This window comes from Phyllostomus hastatus, unplaced genomic scaffold (genome assembly GCF_019186645.2).
Source record: "Phyllostomus hastatus isolate PE091 unplaced genomic scaffold, TTU_PhHast_1.1 phas_contig_524, whole genome shotgun sequence".
Classification (NCBI taxonomy): Eukaryota; Metazoa; Chordata; class Mammalia; order Chiroptera; family Phyllostomidae; genus Phyllostomus; species Phyllostomus hastatus.
Window position 1 is genome coordinate 14,957,754 of NW_025333900.1, and position 22,692 is coordinate 14,980,445.

At 40.8% G+C, this 22,692-nt stretch overlaps 1 protein-coding gene across 2 annotated transcripts in view; it reads left to right on the top strand.

Moving 5' to 3' along the window:
- TGFBR3 (transforming growth factor beta receptor 3) overlaps nt 1–22,330 on the top strand; it is a 199,016-nt gene extending 176,686 nt beyond the window's left edge. For both annotated transcript variants that reach the window (XM_045847071.1, XM_045847070.1), the window contains 3 exons: nt 6,569–6,610; nt 8,837–8,944; nt 18,968–22,330. In XM_045847071.1, the coding sequence (XP_045703027.1) occupies nt 6,569–6,610; nt 8,837–8,944; nt 18,968–19,086 (269 nt within the window). In that variant the 3' untranslated portion in view covers nt 19,087–22,330. The remainder of the gene's footprint in view (nt 1–6,568; nt 6,611–8,836; nt 8,945–18,967) is intronic.
- Nucleotides 22,331–22,692: the final 362 nt, after the last annotated feature.

A 22,692-nucleotide genomic window follows, 5' to 3' on the forward strand; every position in this document is an offset into this window, starting at 1 on the left:
CCAGGAACACGCTCACTTCAGAAACACAAGAGAAGGTAGTGGGGACAGCACTGGCTTAGAGCCAGGAGCTTGGGGGTAGCTCTAAGCTTTCCCTGATAACTGGCTGTGGGACTTTGGACTTTGGAGATCTCCCCTCGTGGCCTCAGATTTCATTTTCTTTATCTGGAAAAGGAGGCACTTGGACCAGATGACTTCCAGAGGCCTTTCAGCTGTAACACTGAGCTATACTGTTTGAAGAAGCAAAGTAGTCTTTTATTCACCTCCCAGCCATCTAAAAGTTGGAGTGAAATGTACATATTAGATGTTTATTGTTTCCTCAGCAATGTTGTTTGTTTTGCTTTTTTAAGTTGGTTATGTACCATTTGAAACAGCTATAACAACCATAGTCTTTCAAGAAGTGGATTGTCTAAATAGTTCCTTGTTTGCTGGGTCCAGGGGAAAGAAATAAGAGGGAATTAATTGTGTTGTGAAGTATATCACAATTGGGCAAAAACTGGCTTTGTTTTGTAGTGAGAAAGTGGTTTAACAATAGCAACAGCTACCTCATGCACCGTCTGTTACTCTTACCTATTTTGAGAGAGGTGATTCTGCTGGTAATCGAAGGCAGCAGCTCGCTTTTTCCTATGCCAGACAATAATTAGGCATTAACATTGCTGCAATGTTAGTTCTGCTGCAGTATAACTTCCAGTAATTCATTCATTCTTCTTTTAAGTCTGGTGGTATTTTTCTAAGTAATTCCTCTTGTAAATTAGGCAATTGCTTTTATTTAAACTTAGTCTAATTATCCTGGAAGTTCAGTGTTTTCTTTACATAAAAGTTCAAGAGGAACATTTTACCAAATACCAAAGCACTTTCATGAGATTTGCTAACTAAGACTAGATTTTGGTGGGGAAGCGTGTAGTGAAGCAAGTTTATTGCTTAGATTTGTTAGATAAATTGAGGAGGTTAGACTATAGGCCACTTTCCAGGGACTGTGTGTATCAATGCTTCTGACTTTGCATTGAATGGGAGGTTTTCTAACAGTTTTCAGCTTGATGTGTGACTCCTCTTACTTTTATGTCTGTTTTCCTTTGGCTCTAGATGATTTCTCCTCAACACAGGCTACTTGAGTCTGTGCTTTTCCTCTCAGTGAATGGGAATAGTCTAATGAAAAAGGAATGTGATATTTGCCTAATAGCATTTGTTTATTTGAATGAGAAGATGATGAATTTTCTTCCTGCCAGACAGTTTTGTGTGTTCCTATAGTAACACACAGGTACTACAGTATTTCTGGAAGTGGGCAGGCCTCCTATTGGGATTGACACTTGAAATTTTCCAACCATTTGGACTTTTGACCATCCTTTTATTACTACACAGGTACTCTTTGAAGGCCATCCAGAGTTCCAGCTCTCCCTGGACATTTGGTTCATCATATTTCTCAATACTTGAGTTTTCTGGGACAGCAGATAAAGGCTCTCATTGTCAACTTCACGGCCAGGCAGAGGTCAGGGGCTACCACTGCCAGTAGCCCAGACACATTTCAAGTAGGGTTTCTTCCTTCTGTGGACAGGGGAACAGGCCAGCAGGACTCAATAAGTAATTCTGGGTCCCTTCTCTGGGCCAGTGTTTTCAATGGAAAGTTCCTGAGCCCCTGCAGCACACCTTTGTGGCCTTTGATTTCTCAGTCTCTTGGAAACCAGCTTTGAGTGAGCGTTCTTTGGCTGTTTAAACTTTGAGCAATAGATGATGGTGATGGAGATGATGACTGACTTTTACTGAACACTTACTTAATACAAGGTCCTGTGCTAACTGCTTTATATAGGTTTTATTTAATCATCTTAGCCTCTTTGTGAAGCAGGTATGGAGTGAGACTAAGTAACTCGGCCAAGATCACACCGCATACAAATAGCATGTCTGGGATTTGACTCCAGGCACTGTGATTCCGGAGCCTGTGCTGTTAAACTCTATGCCTATCCTAGGTGGAGGTCAATTCCAGTTTTTAATAAAAACAACAAGTGAACTGAAAAAAAGAATTTTAGAGAGAGAGAAAAAGACTATTTCCCCAAAGGGTTAAGATATTGGGAAACATGTAAACTATTTAAGAGAGCATTAAAGTTTAGGAGAAGTTCTGTGACTCTGAATTATAACTCACAAAAAAGCCCAGAAAACATGAATAGTTTATGCATATTATGGTTTATGGCAAAACAATTAAAATAGTTGAGGGGATGCCATCCTACCATATTTTCTGAAATATTTGGAAGTATAGGCGTGTGAGTGATGTTTGCTTTGGATGCTGAAACTACTTTTTACAGCATTGAGAACAGTTGGACTTCCACAATAAAAAATCATTTTACGATTTTAAACGATGAAAAGGAAGAGTAATTATTTCTCTGAAGTTTTGGGCATATACACACACAAAAATGGGTCACTAAAGAATAATGAATATCATCCCAAATTTGCCATGATTTATATACAATGTGTAATTCTCAGCAAGTTAAAATGAGTAAGTTAAATGTTTAAGATACTGAATTTTTTCCATATTTCTATCACATAAATTTTACAAAATAAAAATATGCTCAGGACAGCACCCGGCATATCATGGGCACTCAGTAAATGTTAATTTCCTTTCCTTCCCCTTACCCTGTCAGCCAAACTTAGTTTTTGGAGGGAGGTGGAGGGGATGGAAGGAAAAGTTGTAAACGTCAGTTGGAAGTTAATCCAAGAGAGGCGTTACTTTTTGGAACACATTTGATTTTTCCAGAACAAAATACTCTAAAGACCAGCCAGGTTTTGTCCTCAGGCTGAGGTAGAGATGAGGGAAGCTGAGTAGAAAGAAATGTAGAAATGCTTAATTGACAGACCAAAACATTCAGTTTTGTCCATAAGGGAGAAGAGGTCATAGGAATGTTTTTTATTCAATGTGCTTCACATTTTGAAAACTTTTTACTTTGGAAAATTTTAAATACATACAGAAATAGAATAGTAGCATGAACTCCCATGAACCCTCCATCTGGTTTCAACAATTACCAGTGTGGAGCCAGTCTTGTTTTATCACTTCCTGTCCCTGGGTCGTTTTGAAGGATACCCAGAAATTTCATTTCATCCCAAAATATTCCAGTATACACCTCTAAAAGTTAAGAACTATCAAAAGATCTCAAGTAGGAAGCCAATGATCAGATCACAATAATAAGATATACATGATACTTATGGTTATTTATTCCTAAAAATGTTTACTGAGTACCTACTAAATGTCTTTAAGGCCTTTGCAATGCTGTGCAGAGGGTCACAGCCTCCATTATCATTTTGGTTTGGTAACATCCAAATGGTGTTTGCTGCGGGGAGCCGCTCTGTGCCTTGGAGCATGCCGAGCAGCATCCCCAGCCTCTGCCCACCAGCTGCCTGCAGCACACCCGTCCACTGTCAGCTGTGCCAGCCCAAAATGTCTCCAGACATAGTCATATGTCCCCTGGAAGGCAGGGGGCAAAAATCACTCTGAGGTGAGAATTATTGATCCCCGTGGAAGGATACAGATAAGCGATCAGGCAATTGCAACAAATGCATTAATATTAAAACAAGCCATAGAAGGGGTTCATTTACAGTGAAGTAAAGTTAGTAAAAACTGTATCTTAAATGTGACCTGCATAAAGGCCTCCTGAGTCTCCAGCTTCTTTATCTCCGTAACCTTCCCTCTTTGCCAAAAACTAATAGATGTGGGTACCATTACCTTGTTTCCCTTTGGGACTGCTTGGTTCTACTGTATTTAGGAAAACTGAGTTGAAAATTGGAAGCCAAAAGCTGAGGTCAGTTAGAAATGTCCTGTTTATGAAAACCATGCCTGACACTCCAAGGAGGAAAATTTCGGTTCTAGAGGTAGACCAAAATTTGCTCAGAGTATATGAAAAGATTTAATTCAGAATGTTGATTATAGTTTGTCCTTTCTGTAAAGAACTCTTTATTGTTAAAATTCTTTTTACAGTAATAGCTAGGATTTCTTTCTGACAATCTTACCCTTCAACCAAAAGTAAATATTGTCATGTCCACTCTTTTCCTTTCGGCATGCCAACTTGATTACAGGGTTCCGGTGGAGATCAGACTCTTTTAGTTTTACTCTGGACTTATTAGGGATTTTGGAACAAAAAAAGTTACAGGATAAAATCCTTTAACCTCAATTCTGCAGCTTGTGCTTATTATTGTTTATGCACAGAAATAATGGAGGAACTTACCCCTGGGACACAAGCAACACTTTTTCTGCATAGTTCTGTGAGAAGGCCCCTACTTGGGATGGGGAAGAGGATTAGATCATAACAAAAGTCCATTAAGAAATTGAAAACAATGCCATCCATCACACAAGCCTTGCTATAAAACCTAAATTCTTGCATGTGAGGTCTCCTTGGGGGAGAATCATTATTTAAAACCTCTTGGGGGTTCTGAGTGACAAAATCGAACCATGGGTAGTTAATTAGATGGCACCGTTCCCAGCAGCGTGTCTGTCTCTCACATGATGCACACTGTGGGGACCTTTAAATGCCTTTGGACTTAGTTCAGCGGATCAAACCACTACTTCTTGAATGTGGGAGAACATTGTGGTTAGCTACCCCTATTTCATAGGGTTCTTGGGAGTTTAAAATGAAGAAATTTAAGTGAAATATTTTTTGTCCATTGTAAAACACTATACAAACACACAAATGTAAAGCACCATTGTTATTTTATTGCTGCTTAAGTATAACTTTTGCAGATATCCTCATCCAGTGCCGCCATATTGCACAACCCCCGTGGACATGGCACTGATCCATCCAGGCGCACTCCATCCCCTCGAGCCGGGCCACCGTGCCCCATGCTGCAAGACGTGGTCGACCCAGGGGAGATGGTTATTCCCAAGATTTTACAATCCTACTAGCTTCTTTATTTGTATAACCATCAACGCAAATGCTATTTATTTTGGGTCAATTTTCACAAGTTGTTTTCCCTTCACTGTGGATTCCAACACAAAGTGTGTATTCCTTCTCTACTGAATGAAAATGGAGATGAAAAGAGAGGTACTTAGTACTTTAAAAAAATTCTAAAGAGAAAGGGCAGAGTCCGTGCCAGGACTCAGTACCCTTCTCCTATAAAGGAACAGATAGAGACTATTTTCAGTGTGTGGCTCCTTCACCCCCTGCCTCCACGGCTCAGTGCTGCTGTTCCCTCATGAAAACAGCCACAGACAACGTGTAAATGAATGAGCATGATTATGTTCAATTAAAACTTTATTTAGGGAATAAATTTGAATTTCCTGTAATTTTATGACATAATATATTATTCTTTTGATTTTTTTCACCCATTAAAAATATGAAATGTATTCTTAGTTTATGGGTCATATAAAAACAAGTGGTGGGCTGTGATATGCAAACCCTCACCCCCTGCTCTGGTCTGTGCTGTTCTCCCTGCTGAGGGGAGTGGGTAGCTGTGCTGAAATAGCTTCTCAGTCACTGCTTCCCCAGCTAAGGACAGAGCAACACTCACCATTCATTTAGCCTGTGCGGCAGAATCTGGAATTCTGGTTCAACCCCTGCCCTGATGCTTTCCAGCTGTGACCTTGGGCTAGTCACATGATATCAGAGTCTCAGGCTGCTCATTTGTAAAATGGTGATTTTTTTTTTCTGCCTCCCTCCCAGGGCTGGTGTACACTTCAAATGAGATCATGGCTATGTAGTACTTTCTAAACACGAATGCATTATAGAAATGTTGAGGCATATAAGCATTTTCATATAGCCTTATTCCATGTGTCCTCTGTTGCTTCCACTTTCAAAAAGTACATCAACATTCTAATCATCCATCACCAAACATTTCTGGTAGACCTATTCTGTGCCAGGCTGAGTAAGAGCCAGACTCTGCTCTTGGCGGCGGGGGAACAGAGAATGACGTGGTGATATGGTACATGTGTAACAGAAGAGGGGCTGAATGAGCAGGAGTGGGAGAGACCAGCCCTGTTGGAGCGGATGTGGGGCAGTGGGAGAGTCAGAGCAGGACTTCCAGTGAAAACACCAGCAAAGCATGCCTGGGAAGGAGGGTGTTTCAGGGATGGCTTACCGTGATAACATCGAGCAGCATGGAGAATTCGGGGAGCTTAAATAACTCTGAGGATTTCAGCATAGGTGAAGGACCCCATTAGGAGAGGAGGCTGGAGAGAGGGGAGGAGAGGAGGGAGTCAGAACTTTGTGTGCTGTGCTAAAGAGTTTGAATATTTTTCCTGTAAGTGAGGGGAGCCATCAAACAGCCTAATCAGAGCAATAACAACCTGCTTTGGACTCTGGAAAATGCACTCTGGGAGGGGCACAGATGGACAAATTGTCAGGCTCGAATTCCTTAAGTTTAGGTGTTTGCCTTCAAGTTTATTTTCAAAGTGGAGAGCCTGCACGACTGATAATCAAAGTACAATGCCTAAAATTTCTGAGTGGTTCCCATTATAGTTCTGATATCTAAAGAGGGCAATTGACAGGGCTTTCACAGAGTATTAACAAAGTGACAGTCACTGCCGAGATTTCGATGACCTTTTGCTTAAAACTTGATTTCTCTGTGCAATGCATTGTGATTTATGTTTTTGTTTCAGGAACAGGTCCAAGCATTAAGGAACCGAATCCAATTTCTCCACGTAAGTCTTTATGCAACTATTTCGAAATAAAGCCTCCTGGGCTTTTATAAGAATGAGTTGGTTATGGAGCATTTGCCAAACTTTGAGTTTTGATAAGGAGACTTATGCTCTTAGTCTCCTTCCTCTCCTTTTTTCTCATACTTTCTTTTCCCTTTCCTCTGTCCTTCATTCTCCTTTCTTTTTCCCGTTGTACCTTTGCCACTTTTAAACATGAACTTGTTGACCCATTGGTGTGTACGAACTTAATGGAAAGGTAGTCACTTTCTTCGTTTTAGAGAGAGAAGTTTATCATTTACTTTATCAGTTGTGATCTGAAAGCATTAACATACAGCTGTGGGAGTGGTTTACTTTACCTGCCATCAACAGGACTTACCTGCTCAGAGAACACAGCAAAGAGAACTAGTTGTACCTTCAAGACAATCTCTAGTCTGAAGTGTGTTGGGAGAGACAGTTTGTAAGAAGAGAGAGAGAAAGAGATACCAACTACTATAAAATGATGCATTGGAAATTATCTGGGCCAATTTCATCACTTTGTATAGAAGAAAACTCTGACCCAGAAACATTTAAGTAACTTTCCCCTGGTTGTAATTAACATGAAGGGAGGACTAGAACCTGGGCTTTCTGCCTGTACACCTAGAGCTCTTCTAGGTGATGCTGCCTTATGAGGAGAATCTGTGCTTTTTTTTTTCCCTCCAAAACTCTCCAGATTAGTCTCCATGGCTGACTCCATCACATACACAGAACAGTCAGTCTGGAGAATTCCTTTATGCAAAGACTGAACAAACTCCTATTAAATAAGTGTCCTACTTTCACACTATCATGCAACAGTATCATGAACCCGGAAGGAGACACATGTGGACACGTTCTCTCACACTTACCTAGTCTGCTTTTCAGAAATGACATCTCCATCTTTAGAATTTTAGAATGTTTTCACTAAAAACTTTTAATCATGCCCCACTTTTGGATCTGTGAGTATAAAAAGGCAGGTCATCTTTTAACATCTGTCCTGCAGACTACATTAAATTACATTAGGTAGATGGCTTAGATGGCTTGGTTCATCTTGACCTCCAGAGAGTTCTTCCCTTTTCTTACTCCTTCTAGGAGGGGATTTCCAGCCCTTTCACAAACTCCTTTTGTTCACTCCCTGCCTTCAGCAGGTGAAGTGGTGATATCCCCATTTTTCAGAAGTTAAATGAACAGAAGGGTATTGGCTAGAAAAGTGGGGACCAGAACTTGGGGATTTGGGTCCTTCCAGAATCTTCACTATGGTATATTTTTCCTGTACCCTTTCAAGTGCTGGGGCTGCTCCAGGTTCACATTTGTCTACACTGGACCCTTTACACTGAAGGGAGTTGGAAGGCAGAAAGATTTAATTTCTATAGAGGTCCGCTGGAGTCGCATCTGACTGGAGAGGAACAAAGAGACAAGATAGAAATAATGGGGAGAACCTATAGCTTAAAGTTATATCATAAACACAGAGACCTTCAAAATCTTTATTCTACTGAAAACTCCTCTCCCTTAGAAACTGATTTTAACCGTATAAGCAATTCAAAGAACGTAATTCTCATAAATGAAAGGAAACATTCTATTTCTGTGACCTGGAATTAACTTCAAATATGAAAATCTTCTCAACCAGAGAAACAATTGGTTCTATTTATGTTTGCTGACCTTAAAACTGACATTAGTCCCCACCGAGAAGTGTTTCCATTCCCCTCATAGAAAGATCACAGTTGGAAGGGTGCTAAAAAGTAGATTATTTAAGTGACACAATGTGTAGTTGTTAAGATTGACAGTTTAGTACAAGGAGACCAGTGAAATGTTATAATCTACAGGAATAACTTATCCTCATTTTATTTTCTTCTTACGCCTTCCTTCCTGTTATCTTTCCTACTTTTAAATGTGCACGAAACCATGTTTGTAACGTGTCTGTGCAGTATCTTATTGTTGGGAGTGTTCAATGAAAGAATGAGTCAGAAAGAATGAGTCAGATTTTGATAGTTTGTTGCTGAAATTAATTGCAAAAGGAGGATATCTTGGAAATCCGATAACTTTTCTCTTGAGAAAAAATTTGCAAGTTATAAATGCAGCATATTTTGTTGGAATCCTCATTTTATCCTCAGATTTGATTAGTTGGTGCTCAGCCTTTCTGACAGTGAAACAAATACATAATTGCAATGTATGATGCAGACCAACTTAAAAGTGTGTATTGGTTTCCCTTCCCTGTAGCAATTTTCCATGGTCTGGACACCATAACCGTGATGGGTATCGCATTCGCAGCATTTGTGATTGGAGCACTCCTAACAGGGGCCTTGTGGTACATCTACTCTCACACAGGTGAGTGTGACTGTTGCATAGTGGTCGGCGCACATCCTGTGTGCCTGTCACACAGCAGACACTTGGTGTTCCGCTGCATGGATGAATGGGTGAAATAATGAATGGGTGAGAAAGGTTATTCCCGCTGTTTGCACATTTACATATTTGGCATACATTGGGTTTTGCAGAAATATAATTTGCTTCAATCAGTTGTAGGAAAGGGATGTTTAAACTTGTTATGTTAATTGAGATGTTGGTGATGTTCAGCTTCTAATAAAGCTATTGTGGTTGGGTTTAATTAAAGGAAGGTAATGTAGATAAATTGGAAATATAAACTATTCCCCCGATGCAAAAGACTTCAGAATAGAAGTATAAATGGGCAGGAAGTGAAAAGGAAAGCCAAGATTTCATTACAACATCTGCCAAGGTGCTGTGCACTATCCACCAGAGTCCCTAACCAATGGTTTAACCCCGAATTTCTCAACCTTTTAAAAATTCATGCCATGTTCTCTTTGATAAACGTAAAATTCTCATGTCTTTCTATAAAGTTATTTAAATTTTCAAAATATATTTTCATGAATTGTAAACAAATAAAAATGGTGAAATAATGTGTGTTGTTTTCAAGTTATGCTCCTTCACCCCCCAAAATTCTAATGTGCTCTTCCTCCTGCCCCTCCCAGCCAGTCCCAAGGTTGGACCATTCTGGCCTGAACAGAAAACCTGCAATAGAATTCCCGCCCAGCAAGGCGAGTCTGTAGTGTAATGGGGAAGGAACCAACGGGCTGCCCTTCTATTGCTTCTTTCTTAGGTGCTTTGCAAAGCAGGGAGGGAAAGGCATACCCTTTGAGACATATCTAGCCAGCTGGTTGGTATCGTTTATTTTTAAATATTGTAGTTTATACAGCAGGTCCTCAAAAAGCATTGTTTCATTCAGCTTGTTTCATTATAACGTTGATGAGACGCCCTAAGAATGCCTAGAAACTTAACTCTTCTTTATATCAACTAGCCTATGGTAAAACTGGTTTCATATGTTGTTTCACTGTAAGTCATGGAACCTATAAATGATGTTAAGTGAGGACTCACTGTATTTTGAATCTAGGTAACCTGTGCTGGATTGATCAGTCAGAGGCCAGTGGCAGGCCCAGCCTTTTTGTATAGAATGTCATTAATTCTCCATCGAACCAGCTAACGCCATGACATTTGGCCTTACCATGGGCCGTCCAGCTAACCAAGCTGAAAGGATGACTGCTTTAAAGAGAAGGGAGGTACTGAAGGATATTTTGACAAGTCGTACCTTAATCCTCATCAGAATCTTCACTTCAAATACAGCATCCTCCAATCAAGTTATTTTAGATTATGGCAGGAGGGAATGAACCCTTTGGTGCATAGCACAAGAAAGTCACACAATCCAAAGCAAGAGTTTAGGAGAGTTTAACAGTGGGGCTTTCAGTCCTCACTATTAGTTCTTAATCAGCAATCTTTGAGTAAAGTATGTTTCATGTGAGACAGAGAAAGTAAGACTCTTAAGTGTAATAATTCTGAGGATATACAAACACTTGTGAATCAGTTTATGAATGTTCTTCCTCATGAACAGTTTATACAAGCACCAGAAGGGACATCTTTTAGCAGAGTAGCATTTTTGAGTAAATAATTTCGTCACAGTTTGAGATACTGACATGTTCAGATCTCAAACCATTCTTTGCAGCTTTGTCTAACCTCCTGCACGGCTATGGGGTTCTAGGGCTGTTGGCAGCTTATGCTGTATTTTGGGAATGAGCTTGAAATTATTCCAAGAAGACTCTGTAGCCCTGAGGATTTTCTATGGGCTAGTCACCCAAAGATACTTAGCATCTGTCTGCTGAGCCATGACTGGCTTTGGCCATAGAGCTGCAGCTGCAAACCCTGAAAGCTAATCTCAGGCCAGGTAGGGAGGGCCGGGAAGCCAGGTCTAGGCAGAACAGGGCAACCAAATGGCACTCACTCTTGGAAACATCCCACTGACCTCCCTCTGATCATCCCAGTCTCTTATCCACAGCCAAGCTCACCGAACCTGATAAAAACCAAGCCTTCTGAGATTTGTATTTACTGTTCTCTTCTCCCCCAAGCCAGAGACTTAAGGAAGAGTTTAAAGTTTTGTTACTATAGAAATAGGGTTGTAAGTAGATTAAAGACAACCTCAATGAAAAATCTGTCCTGTGGTGGTTTCCAGCAAAATAAATTATGCTGATTTGGAAACTAAAAGGTTTATATACACTGTCATTTGGGTTCTAAACCTGTTAGCGTCATATATGATGCAGCTTCAAAATGACTTTTTATTAAAAACTGTAATGTCTGGTTCATTTGAAACATTGCTCATAAGGAATGTGTGTGTCATACAAGCGTGAAAAGGGCTCACTTCAGGGCCCAGTGGTGGTTTCCTGTCCAGAACCACCCCCAACCCCTAGTTTCATACCTGGGTGAGCTAGCAGCTAGTGTAGATAAAAAGAGAAGATTATAATGCAGGGCCAATGGGGAGAGGTGTGTGTATGACACTGACTCAGTACATTCAAGTTCTGTAGTAATCTAAGCTGTGGAACTCAGATCTTTTATAGTATATCGGGGGTTCAGACAGTGTCTGTCTCTTGGTCAGAAACAGTCCTTCTTTAGATGACTTCCCTTGGATTATGCTTTCCCGTCCATCTGCAGCACGGAGCACAAAACCAAGTCATTTGTTCAAATTGTGGATGTCTATGGATACTTGCGTACCTGGGATGTGTATTAGTCTAAAAAAGCTGGGTCCCCCACTTTATTATGTGACAGCTTTGGGCACAATAAGGAGTGTTTCTTAAGGCTGTATTAATTGTTTGGAAAATTCCATTCTTAAAATTTACATTCTCTACTAAGATGGTGCAGAGAGGAGAGGCATTCGGGGTGGGAATGGAATCATCGAATCTGCATGCTCTGGAGGGCCTAGCTAGGTCAAGGGGTCCCTAACGTCTAATCCACGAAGGTCCCCAAAGTCATATGCAATTTTTGTCATGTGTTATTTTTTAGGAGAGGGGAAAAAGCATTTATATTTTAGTAGGGCTCTTAGCTTTATCACAGTAGTACATGTGCACAGTTGAAAGGCTGAAATACTTCTACAAGACCTGTTAGGCAAAACATGAGTCCCCTGCCGCCTCTCTCACTCCCTTTCTCCCTCGATAGAGCACCCTTTTTACTCTTAGTGGATTCTTTTGGACATTAATCCATGTATCTAAATAACATGAATCTATAGCTACTTCTTGACTTACCAGCTTTAGGCCTTTTCTGTTGACTGCTTACTATGGAAAATGAGATCATAGGTCCTGCTCACTCCTGTACCCCAGTTATACATGCATGCCCTTCTTGTGCCCTTACCGCCACTGTCCTCCTAATCAAATTATTCTGAAATTTGGGTGATATCAGTATTTACTGTTTACATTATTATAACTACCTAAATTCTAATCACAGTCCAGCCATGTGGTATAATACTGTTTTTCCTGTGTGACTTTTACATTTCTGTAGAATCAATCATTGTCTCTCCCTCCACCCCTACATTATCTTAGTTTTTAATTTACATATCGCTGTTTCATCTGTTAACTGTCTGCCAGTTGTTTCAGTCTCCTCTTAACACAGATGGCAGGGATGCTACTGACTCGTTTTCTCCAGTCAGTGCTTCCTAGAGCCTTCGGGCCGGCTCCTGTCTGAACTGGTTGTCCCCTGCGTCCGGACACTGCTGACTTCCCACGTTCTTTCACCGCCTCCTGAGGAGTCCCTGCACTTTGGGTTGCAAGTGGCCTGTGTCCCATGTCCCATGTCTCCCTCCTTCTTGGTTAGTGATAGGGGGAGTTTATGGAGTTTTTTCTTGGGAGATATTTAAGCATTGGTTAGATAAGTGGGAAATGTTTTTCACACATTGCATATCTGAAAACATCCTAATTTTATACAAACACTCAGGGGTTTAGCAAAGTATAGAATTCTAGAGTATAGATTATTTTCTTTTAGAAATTTGAAAGCACTCCTCATTGACTTTTAGCTTTGAAGATTGCTTTTGGCAAATTCAAAGCCATTCATGTTCCTTACCTATTGATTCTTTCTGGAAGAAAATACAATGATAGTTCTTTATTCAGGTGTATTTTTATACATAATGCTGGGCATTTGTACAGCCCTTTCAGTCTAGAAACACGTCCTTCAGCATTGATGTTTTTAAGAGTTATTAATTTTTCTTACCCCTCTTTTCTCTCTGCTCTTTTTCTAGAAATGTTATTTGAAAGTTGAACCTCTTAAGCTATCCTCTAATTTTCCTTTTCTGGTTTTTATTATTTTCCTTATTTTTTAGATTTTGTCTTTCATTTTCCTGTTGAGTTTTCGATACTGCCTTCAAAGTTTTAAATTCTAAGAAATGTTTCCTATGAATTAAAAAATATATATTCTATTCTTGGGTGCAATATCCTATCTCTCTGAGAATATTAATACAGCATTATTTAAGAATGAGAAAGTTCTGAGCTTGTGGGCGGGACATACTGATTGTGAACCTCATTAGGGTAATCTGGCTGGGCCTTTTATTGAAGAACTCCTGATATCATGTCTTTGGATCTTTCCTCTTGAGCTCATCTGGGTGTCCATAAAACAGGTTTTCCTGCTTCCTTCCTGGAAGGAGTAGGTCTAGTTGTTAGCGTTCTGGAGGTCACAGCATTCAATATATAGACGTTCGTTTAATCCTTTTTATTGCGGTTCTCCACCTTCAACTGTGCCTGGTGTTGGTCATTCCCGAACTCTGGGTTTCATCCTCTGTAGAGAGTAAACTTCCTGTCTCCATTGGGGTGAGGAAGGGCAGGGCTCTAGCCCTCTGGAGTAAAGGAGGGGATTTGGAGAAATCTTACTGCTTCTTTTACAGAAGTTCTGCCAACCCCCCTGTTTTGTAGCCCCGTGTTCACTGTCTGTTGTAGGGGCACCTGATGTCACCATTTCCTGATTTTCAGGGTTCTGTTATAACCCGGTTGTTTCTCAGCCTTTTCTTCTGTTGGCTTAGGTTCTCATCTTTTGAATCTGCTAAGTTAGTTACTACTCACCCATTTCTTCACTTGCTTCCCGTATTTTATTGCTATTGTTGCCACTTCAGCTTGCTGTTTAAAAAAAATCTGTAAATTATCACTTTGGTGAGATTTTCCTCCAGGCCTATGAGTTGGTGGCAATTTTCTACCATATAATGTCTTGATCTCTTGATATCCTAATTGTAATTATTTCACAAGCTCAGACCTTTAGTATAGAAAAGTTTTCAATCACTTTTTATTGATTTAAAAAAATATCCCTCCCTATTCTCCAAGCTAAAAGACCTCCCTGTTGTAGGGAAAAGGCTGTAGGAGGGATGGGTTAGTTGTCGTTATAATTTATCTTTACTTTACTTGCCTTTTTTGTCCCTTTTTTGTCCCCTGAACAAGAAACAGTCAAAGTTTGATGATGATAAAAGGAGGGAAAAAAGAAGGGAAGAGGGCGGGGGGGCAGGGGCGGGGGACGTGCAGGTAGGGCTGGGGGGAAGGGTGCCCTCCCTGTGTGCTTGTACAGCCCGTAGGTGTGGGCTGTCATCAGATATTGGACTTGAAGCTCTGCCATGTTCAAATGCTAGTCTTATTGCCTGACCCAGGTATATTAATTATATTTCCCTTTAGCAAACACAGAGTTTATATCTACTTCACAGGGTTATTGGAGGTGAGAGTGCTTAAAGAAGAAATGCATGTGGAAAGCTTTCTGAAATCCAAAGTTCTACAAGAACATACGGTATTTAAGGTTGTTTAGATGTGTAGGCAGAAAGAAAAATCTAAGAGTGAAAGGAACACTGTGTTTCACAGATCAAAATAAAACGCTGAGGTCTTGAGTCAGGTGAGCCTGTTCCAATCCCTCAGGCTTCTATTCAGCAATCCTCAGTGGGACAGACCATGGTTCTTAAGGCACAGACCCAGGTCTACCTGAGTCAGGGTAACAGCTTTTAATTAGGAGCATCTCTGGAGGCTTCAGATGTTTTTAAAGGGCTAAAGTTTCTCCAAGCTCCCACCGCTAGCCCAGGTGTAGAGAGAAACAGCAAGGAGAGAGGCTAACAAGTGACTAAAGGGCAGAGGTCAGAAAGGTGCAGCTGGTACAGGGATCACTTTGGTGTGACTGTAAAGAAGGCAGGATACACCCTTCACCCAAGAGCTCAGGTCAAGTTAAAGTAAGATAACACAGTAAGATAACCACAGGAAGATAACCGCAGAAAATGCAGATGGAGATGCAAATAGGTTGGCTGTACTGCAGAAATAGAGAAAGAAAGTGGTAGGCAGGACATGTGGAAAGATTTTAATTCCTGTCTTGGAACATTTCTCCTTTTACTCATAACTTATGGCAACATCTAATCCATCCCTCCTGCAGAGGTTTGGCTGCAAAAGGAAGCTCTTATAGCTTGGAGACTGGGGTGAGACAACTTTTGAACATGATAAATAGCGATTGAAAACTCTAAACCAAAGGTGGTCTTGTTCACTCTCCTTACAGGACTGAGTTTGTAAAATAATTACAATTAAGATATCAAGAGATTAAGATATTAATTGGTACAAAATTGCAACCAACACATTGGCCTAGAAGAAAATATCTATCTTCTTTCCAGCATCAAGTAATGTTAAATGTAAATCACCCCCAGGCATGTGGTTTTCAATGCAGTGCATAAATATCTCTCAAGGAAGAAATTCCACACATTCCCCCTATAACTAACCAGTCCTCATAATCAGCAAGTTCTCTTCTATGTGACCTAAAACCCTGTCACTAATATTTAAACTCATTTCCTCGTATTCTGCCCTCAAGGGAGATAAGGAACAGCTGCTTGTTCCTCTTTGTAATTATCCTCTGTGGGCAGTATTTGCAAACCGTCTCCTTTGGGCTAAATAATCGAGATTCCTCTCACCTTCCCTTAAAATTCTTCTCTCTGTGGTTTCCCTGTAGAGCCTGTCCATGTCCTTCACATCTTTCTTAAATAAAGTTTTTTCCAGGACCTGCCATGCTGAAAGACTTAGAGATAAGGACCCAGTTGTAAAGTAGATGCCACAGAGGTGGCAGGAAATCAGACCTGGGCAACTCCATGCCAAGCTAAAGAAATAAAACAGATTACCATATATAAATATATATATTTTTTCCTTCTGTTTCTAAAAGCATCTCTGGCAATATCAGGCTTGGCCACAAAGCTGAGTGGAATTAAACTTTGTCTTAACACACCCTCCTTCTGAGTAGCCTCTGCGCCAAATGCCTCTTTTCTGTACTCATTCTCCCTCTTCCCCAAATCTCTCTTCTTCAATGTGGTTTGAGATTTTAGGAGCAAAACATGAAGAATGAACACATTTCAGATGGCTGTGTTTGGTTTTATGAGCAAGAAGCTTTCCTTAAACTCCTTAATATTCACGAAGTGGGCCACTCAGCTTATCCCTGCGGCCCTCCCTGCCCGTCTTCTCCAGTCCATCTCCAGAAACCCAGGTCGTGGTGGGGTGGGGTGGTGGGTGGGTTGGCTTGTCCGTTTGCAGAAGCGTCTGCACACTACTTTTCTCATGGCGACTTTTCTGTAGTACCACTTCTATGTGACAACAACAAAAAAAACTTATTAATTTCTCAAAAGTTACAAGTTTTTAAAAACTTGGTTATGAGAAATGGCATGTCTTACACGTGAAAATAGCCACAAAGGTAGAAGGGATAGTCTAAAGAAGGTATTTTCAACATTTCCAAGCAAATTAACCGACAAAGATTTTCCTTGGCACATTGTTGGCTCAAGTCAATGGATTATCAGGTTAAGTTGACTTATCCACCTTAATAAAATGTGTCCTGCAATCTAGAGTATAAGGAACTTTTTTGTTTTGTTTTGTGTGGGGTTTCATTTGGGACAGTTTTGCATCAGGAGCACAAGAGTTTCCAAAACTTAGGAAGTTGAAAGACCTTTGTAATGGGCACTGATTAAAATAAACTGACATGGCAACAAATTATATTTGGCAAATAGACATCAGAAAGCAAATATTCAGACTTCCTGTGCAGGGAGTAGTACTGGCACTTTTCCTGAATGTGAATAATCAAGCACATGTCAAACTCTGGACAAGACAAACTTATTCCCTGGCAATAGATGAGCCAAGGCCACCTCGCCTGACCTGCTCTCAGGCTGAACAAACGAAGCCCAGGTGAGCCAAGAAGTGTGGTTGGGGTGTTGACTTACCTCCTGCTTTCCTGATACAGTATATCCTTTATTTGAATGGGGGAAAATATATTTAATGTGTCCTTCACACACAACCACATCATGTGGTCCTCCTAATTAATAACATGTGGAGGCAGCTGGGTGTGGATGAACATGTGGACTGGGAGGGCGCTGCAGTTTTAAAGTGTATCATGAATTGTTTGGGTCTCTGGAGGTTTTGTGGGTTTTTTTGGTTGGTTTGTTTTTTGGGGGCGGGGGCTAGACATCAGAATAGCTAAGAGATTTGATTTCTTTCTAGAAATAAAATTCCCACTGTGGGGAAAATGAGTTTTGGCAGAAAGTTGCTGTCATTGAGGCAAACCTCCCCACCTTTAATTATGTGCCCACAGGACAGGTAGAGAGAGGGCAGTGTGGGGAGAGTCCAAAATATAGATTGCCATGAAAAGACAGTGTTTCTCTGCTTCTGTGGAATATTGACCTCTTGTATCCTCTTCATCCCAGCAATCCCAGAAGAAAAGATAATCAGAGGAAATACAGCAAGGGCCAAACATACAACAAGCATATCAACACCCTGAGGTCGATGCACACGTGTGTGTTGTCACTGTATGGGTCCCAACATGGGTGATGGGGGAGCCGTAACCAGACCCAGGGCCACGCGCCAGTTGTACCTTTTGCAGAACTGCTTTGTTGTTTGGCAGAGGCTTTTGAGGGGCCCCTGGAGGGCAATGGAAGTACTAAGCTAAGTTCCTGTACTTGGAGGGCAGGGCCTTTGCTCATGTGTTTTCAGCTGATAGCTGTGTATTTTCAGTGGGACAGGAAAGAGGAGGCTCATTCATAAACAGACCTGGCCCTCTGGGGCTTCCCACATTGGAGGGGGCTGAGGGGAAGCTGCTGGCCAGTGCTTTAATGAAGTTTGTACTCTGACTTTCAGAGAAAATGCATTGTTTGTCATTGGAGAGCCTTGATCACTTTTCTCTACCTACAGCCATTTTGAGGGCTGCCCTGAGGCCAGTTTCACTGGAGAAATAATTTAGCTCTAGAGGTTTTTGCAGTGCTAAATGCAAACCATGTGTGTGACCGGGGTTCCTTCCTCTCCAAAGTGCTGCACATTTGGCACAAGGATGGGTTTAGCTCAAATGCAGTGGGGTATGTAATGAAAAGTGGGATGTTTACTGTGTTAGAAGGTACTCACAGAGCACCCCACACTGAGCCTCAGGATGGAGGGGAGTGTTCCCTGGCAACCACAGTCCCATGTATGAACAGCTAAACCCCTTCCCGCAAAGAGTTTTCCTGAGAGCTGACTCCTCTATTACTTATTCTTAGGTTGAATGCTTGTGGCATGTGACTCTCTCTGCTTTGCTAATGAGGAAGCTAGGCTTCACCACCCCCATTTTGAACAGTGTATTAAGAAAAAGGTCCCCAAACTGCCAATGGTTTCTTATCTCAGTTTAAAGGTCTCACCTGTCAAACCCTGTAATGAGAGGAGACGGACAGTGCTTCCGGAATACAGGTGCTGGTCAGTCGGATCACAGAGTACAGGTGGTGTTGGTTTCTTCCAAGGTCGTGGACACTGAAATCCTGGGCATTCGTCCTTCAACTGTCAGGGGTGTTAATCACTGTAACTGCATGTCAGTAGCTAGAAAACAGTTCTTGTTTTCCTATGCAAGAGAGTTTAAAAACAACAAAACACCAACAAACGGAACAGCTTTATGGTGCAGGCTTTCTGGTCTAGTTGCTTCTGCCCATGATTGAGAACATCAGATAAAATGGCAAAGGGTGATATGGTCTTTTCAGGAACGCACACATATAACGTGTCTTTCTTTGCCTGTTTTCTTTGTCATCCACAGGGGAGACTGCAGGAAGGCAGCAAGTCCCCACCTCCCCGCCGGCCTCGGAGAACAGCAGCGCGGCTCACAGCATTGGCAGCACACAGAGCACGCCCTGCTCCAGCAGCAGCACGGCCTAGCCCAGAGGCCACTGCCCAGGGCAGGGCCTGACAACGTGTGTGTCCAGACTGCAGAAAGGCTTGATTGTGGTTCCTTTGTAAAGAGAGAGTAAATTGCAATGTAAACATCACCTGTTATATTCACCCCCCACCCAGGGCTAATGTAAATGTGGCCCGTGGACTTCCATGTGAGAAAGCTAAGGCGGTGGCCCTCCCCACCAGCCCCTCACAGGTTTGGGGGTTTTCAATGTGAAACACATGCCAGTTTTTAAAATGCTGCTTTGTCCAGGTAAGAACATCTATAATTTGGGCCCCTGAGTTTTCCCCAGACTCAAAGAGTTGGTAAAAGGAGGATAGCCGGATAGTAATAGAACAAGTGAAATGTGGCCAAAGATTCTTCTATAACTGAACCAAGAGGTAAAACAAAAGAAATGCTTCAAGACTTTCTAAGTGCATTCCTCCCTGTCTCATTTGCACCTCTGGATGCACACTTCTCACCTGCTGCCACACCCTGTCAGGGCCTCGAGTTCCTCATAGGTGCTGCCCTCAGGGACTGCATCCTGACATGCATCACGGCAACATTCCCTCTTGTGTCCTGGGCCAAAACCAGTGCTGGTCACAGTGACCGTCCTTCCTCTCCCCGCACCGGTGCACCGACGGCAGAAATGTCTTAATGCAAATTTCTTATTTCTGTATAGGCATGGAAATGGCCAAAATCTTGGGCTGCGGATGTGTGCCCATTTATTACATTGCGTTCTGTTAATTAATGTATAAATTAGGGCACAGTTTAGTTGTCCAATTAAGGAGGAATTTGCTCAGTGATATATATGCCAGCATGTAATGTGTCATCTGGCACATTCATTTTCTCAGTTGAAGAAGAAGAAAAAATGTATTCCTTTTTTTAAAAATGCCCTATGCCTTTAGAATTGAAACTATTCTTAAATATGTTTGGGAGAATTAGTGTTTCCACTCAAAACATGTCAACCCTTTTGAGACCCTTTTGTAAAGTCCAAGCTTTTGTTAGATGCAAATGCACAGCAGATCCTGTTGGGTTCCAGCTGGTTACAGGAACAGGATCACCAATTCTGCCAAGAAAGTGCTGAGATGGGGGAAAGGGCACTTGTTTGGATTGCTGTAGTTTTCTTGCCTTAATATATCCCAAACTCATAAAGGATTTAAGGTGGAATAATATCATGCCACTTTGCAGCTAAAATAAGCTCAACTGATACCTCTATGTTAAAAAAGAATGCCAGAGGAAAATTTCCATGCCAAGTCATTTACTACTGAGGATAGTTTTATTGCAAATAAATATTATTCTTTCTCTAGATTCTCCCCAAATGACTCAAATTTTTACAAATAAAACAAGCTAGGTTCTACCCCCAAATATTCATAAGCAAACCTCACTGCCCTTAAAGTAAGGAGGTTGTGCCTCATGCAATATGAATGGCACCTGCAGTAGGACATGCTGATGACACTCAAGGCCTAGGGGCAGCATCTACAAGGCAAACAAGTAGGTTACCCAATGATAGAGTAATATTCTGATTGATTTGATAAGTGTAGATGGTCAATCAGGATAATTTCAGCCAAAACAGATGAGTTGAAGGCTAAGATTTCCAGGTTGTCTGTGTTGATAATTTTGCGTATTTCCACATACAGATGAAGATCTGAGATTAGAGAATATTATTCCTTTAGTTAACTTTTTTTTTTTTTAACATAAGGGTATCAGAGTGGAGGTCCTAGATTACGCTACCTGTGTTTGAAAATAATGCGCTTTGCCTAACCTTCAGCAGAATGTATTGTTTTAGCATATTCTATGTATAAAAAGGTTTAAAGATGTCTTCAAAGAAGACTAGAGTCTTTAAGTCACTTATAGCTATATTTTACTACAAAAACTTGTGTATAAAGATATATTTAAGTGTTTTAGATAAAAAAAAGTTACTTCATATGAAATGTTTAAGTCCATTACTGTGAATTCTTTTAATCAGTTCTTTGCTTTAAAAAAAAAAACCCTTTCTATCCTGTTAAAAATAAAACTAGCTATTAAGAGGTATTAAAGATCCACTTCTTAGATGGACAGGTTTAAACATTTTGTAATATATTTAAATGTATATTTTTGAGAAAGATACAAATTACCAATGATGTTATAAGTAATTTAAAATTAATTTACAAATTTATAGATACAAACCAAAAGATTTTAAAAGAAAGAGAAGAAAAAAGGCAACTTTTATTTGTTTGGGTCTGATTGCCAGAAGTGTTATTCAGATTAAGAAATCCATGTTGATAAAACTCGATCCCATGTTAATTGGAGAGTGAATGTCATTAAGTATTTCTGAAATGTTTCTTTTAAAATAAGCATTAAAAAATAGTGTTCTCTCCCTAGCTTCTTCTTACAGTATTTCCAATTGCTTCAGACTTCACAGTTTTAATACAGAATACAAGTTCAACTTTATAACACGTTCTGCAAGTTTTTGTAAAACTCTTGTTGTATTCCAGTTAAACTCTCCTCCTCTGCTGTTTTTTGTTACTTCTGCAGGCTGCACCCTTAATTCACAGAGGCTGTTTTGTTTGGTTTGGTTTCATGCTAAAGCTCTTGTTGAAATGCTGTAAACTCCAAGGCAGATTGTCTCAGTAACATCCTAGAGCTTTGCACCATGTGGTGTTTACCAGCTGTTACTCTGTATTTTAAAAGTCAGAAATTCCTTCTGTCTAAGCTGTTTCTATAGCATTTTCTAAGCCACCACCACAACAAAAAGATGGCCTTTTCCTTGCCCGTAATAAGATTGTAACCCCGTTTCCAGTGTGTGTTCTGTCGTGGGCATGCTGGTGAGCCCGTGGTCTTTCTGCACTGTAACTACCTCATGGTCTGAGTGCTGGCTGTACTGCTGGTTGCGTTAACAGAGCACATTGTGTTGGATGAATCGTGTGTGTGATTTTTTTCTGTTTGTTTTAGCTGAGGGGTGTTCATGAAACTGACAGATGTTTTTCTGAAAAGGACTATTATCAGTTTTCAAATACAATACTTCTCTCTTCTGGTTTTTCCTGAATGAGCCTGATTTTGTTGCTGTTTTTTATCATATATGAGGGTAAAAAGAGTACCCTTGAAATCCCTGTGGCCAGTTTGAACACCCCTGTTGTATGTAGTCTTTTTCTCTGTTCAATGTGTCGGCAATTTTGTGAACATGCTTAGATGTATAGTTTTGATAACCACAGTTTTAAGTACTTTATTTGCCCATAATAAAAAGATATATATCAATTATTAATACAACTCTTGTTTGGTCATCATTAAATTCTACCCTCGGGCTGATATAGTCGTTTTCATTGTGGCTTTCTTCTAAGTGCATCTTCTGACACAACGGAGTTAATGAGGAGCGGGGAGGGAGAAGGCTGAGAGAATACTAGAAGCTCACCAGAGCACAGGGAAGGGATGGACAGACCAAAGGGAGAGCAGCAGGAGCTGTCACTCTTGTCAGAAAAATGGACAGGAGACCTAGAAGTGGGTGTCAGCTTTGGACTCCATTCCTGAGCTTCTGTCGATCTCCTAGAGGCAGGGAAAGAGAAATAAATAAGTGCTTTGGGTCCACTCTTATCCCTTTCAAATCCTCAGTACTTCTTGTAGCATTCCCTGTC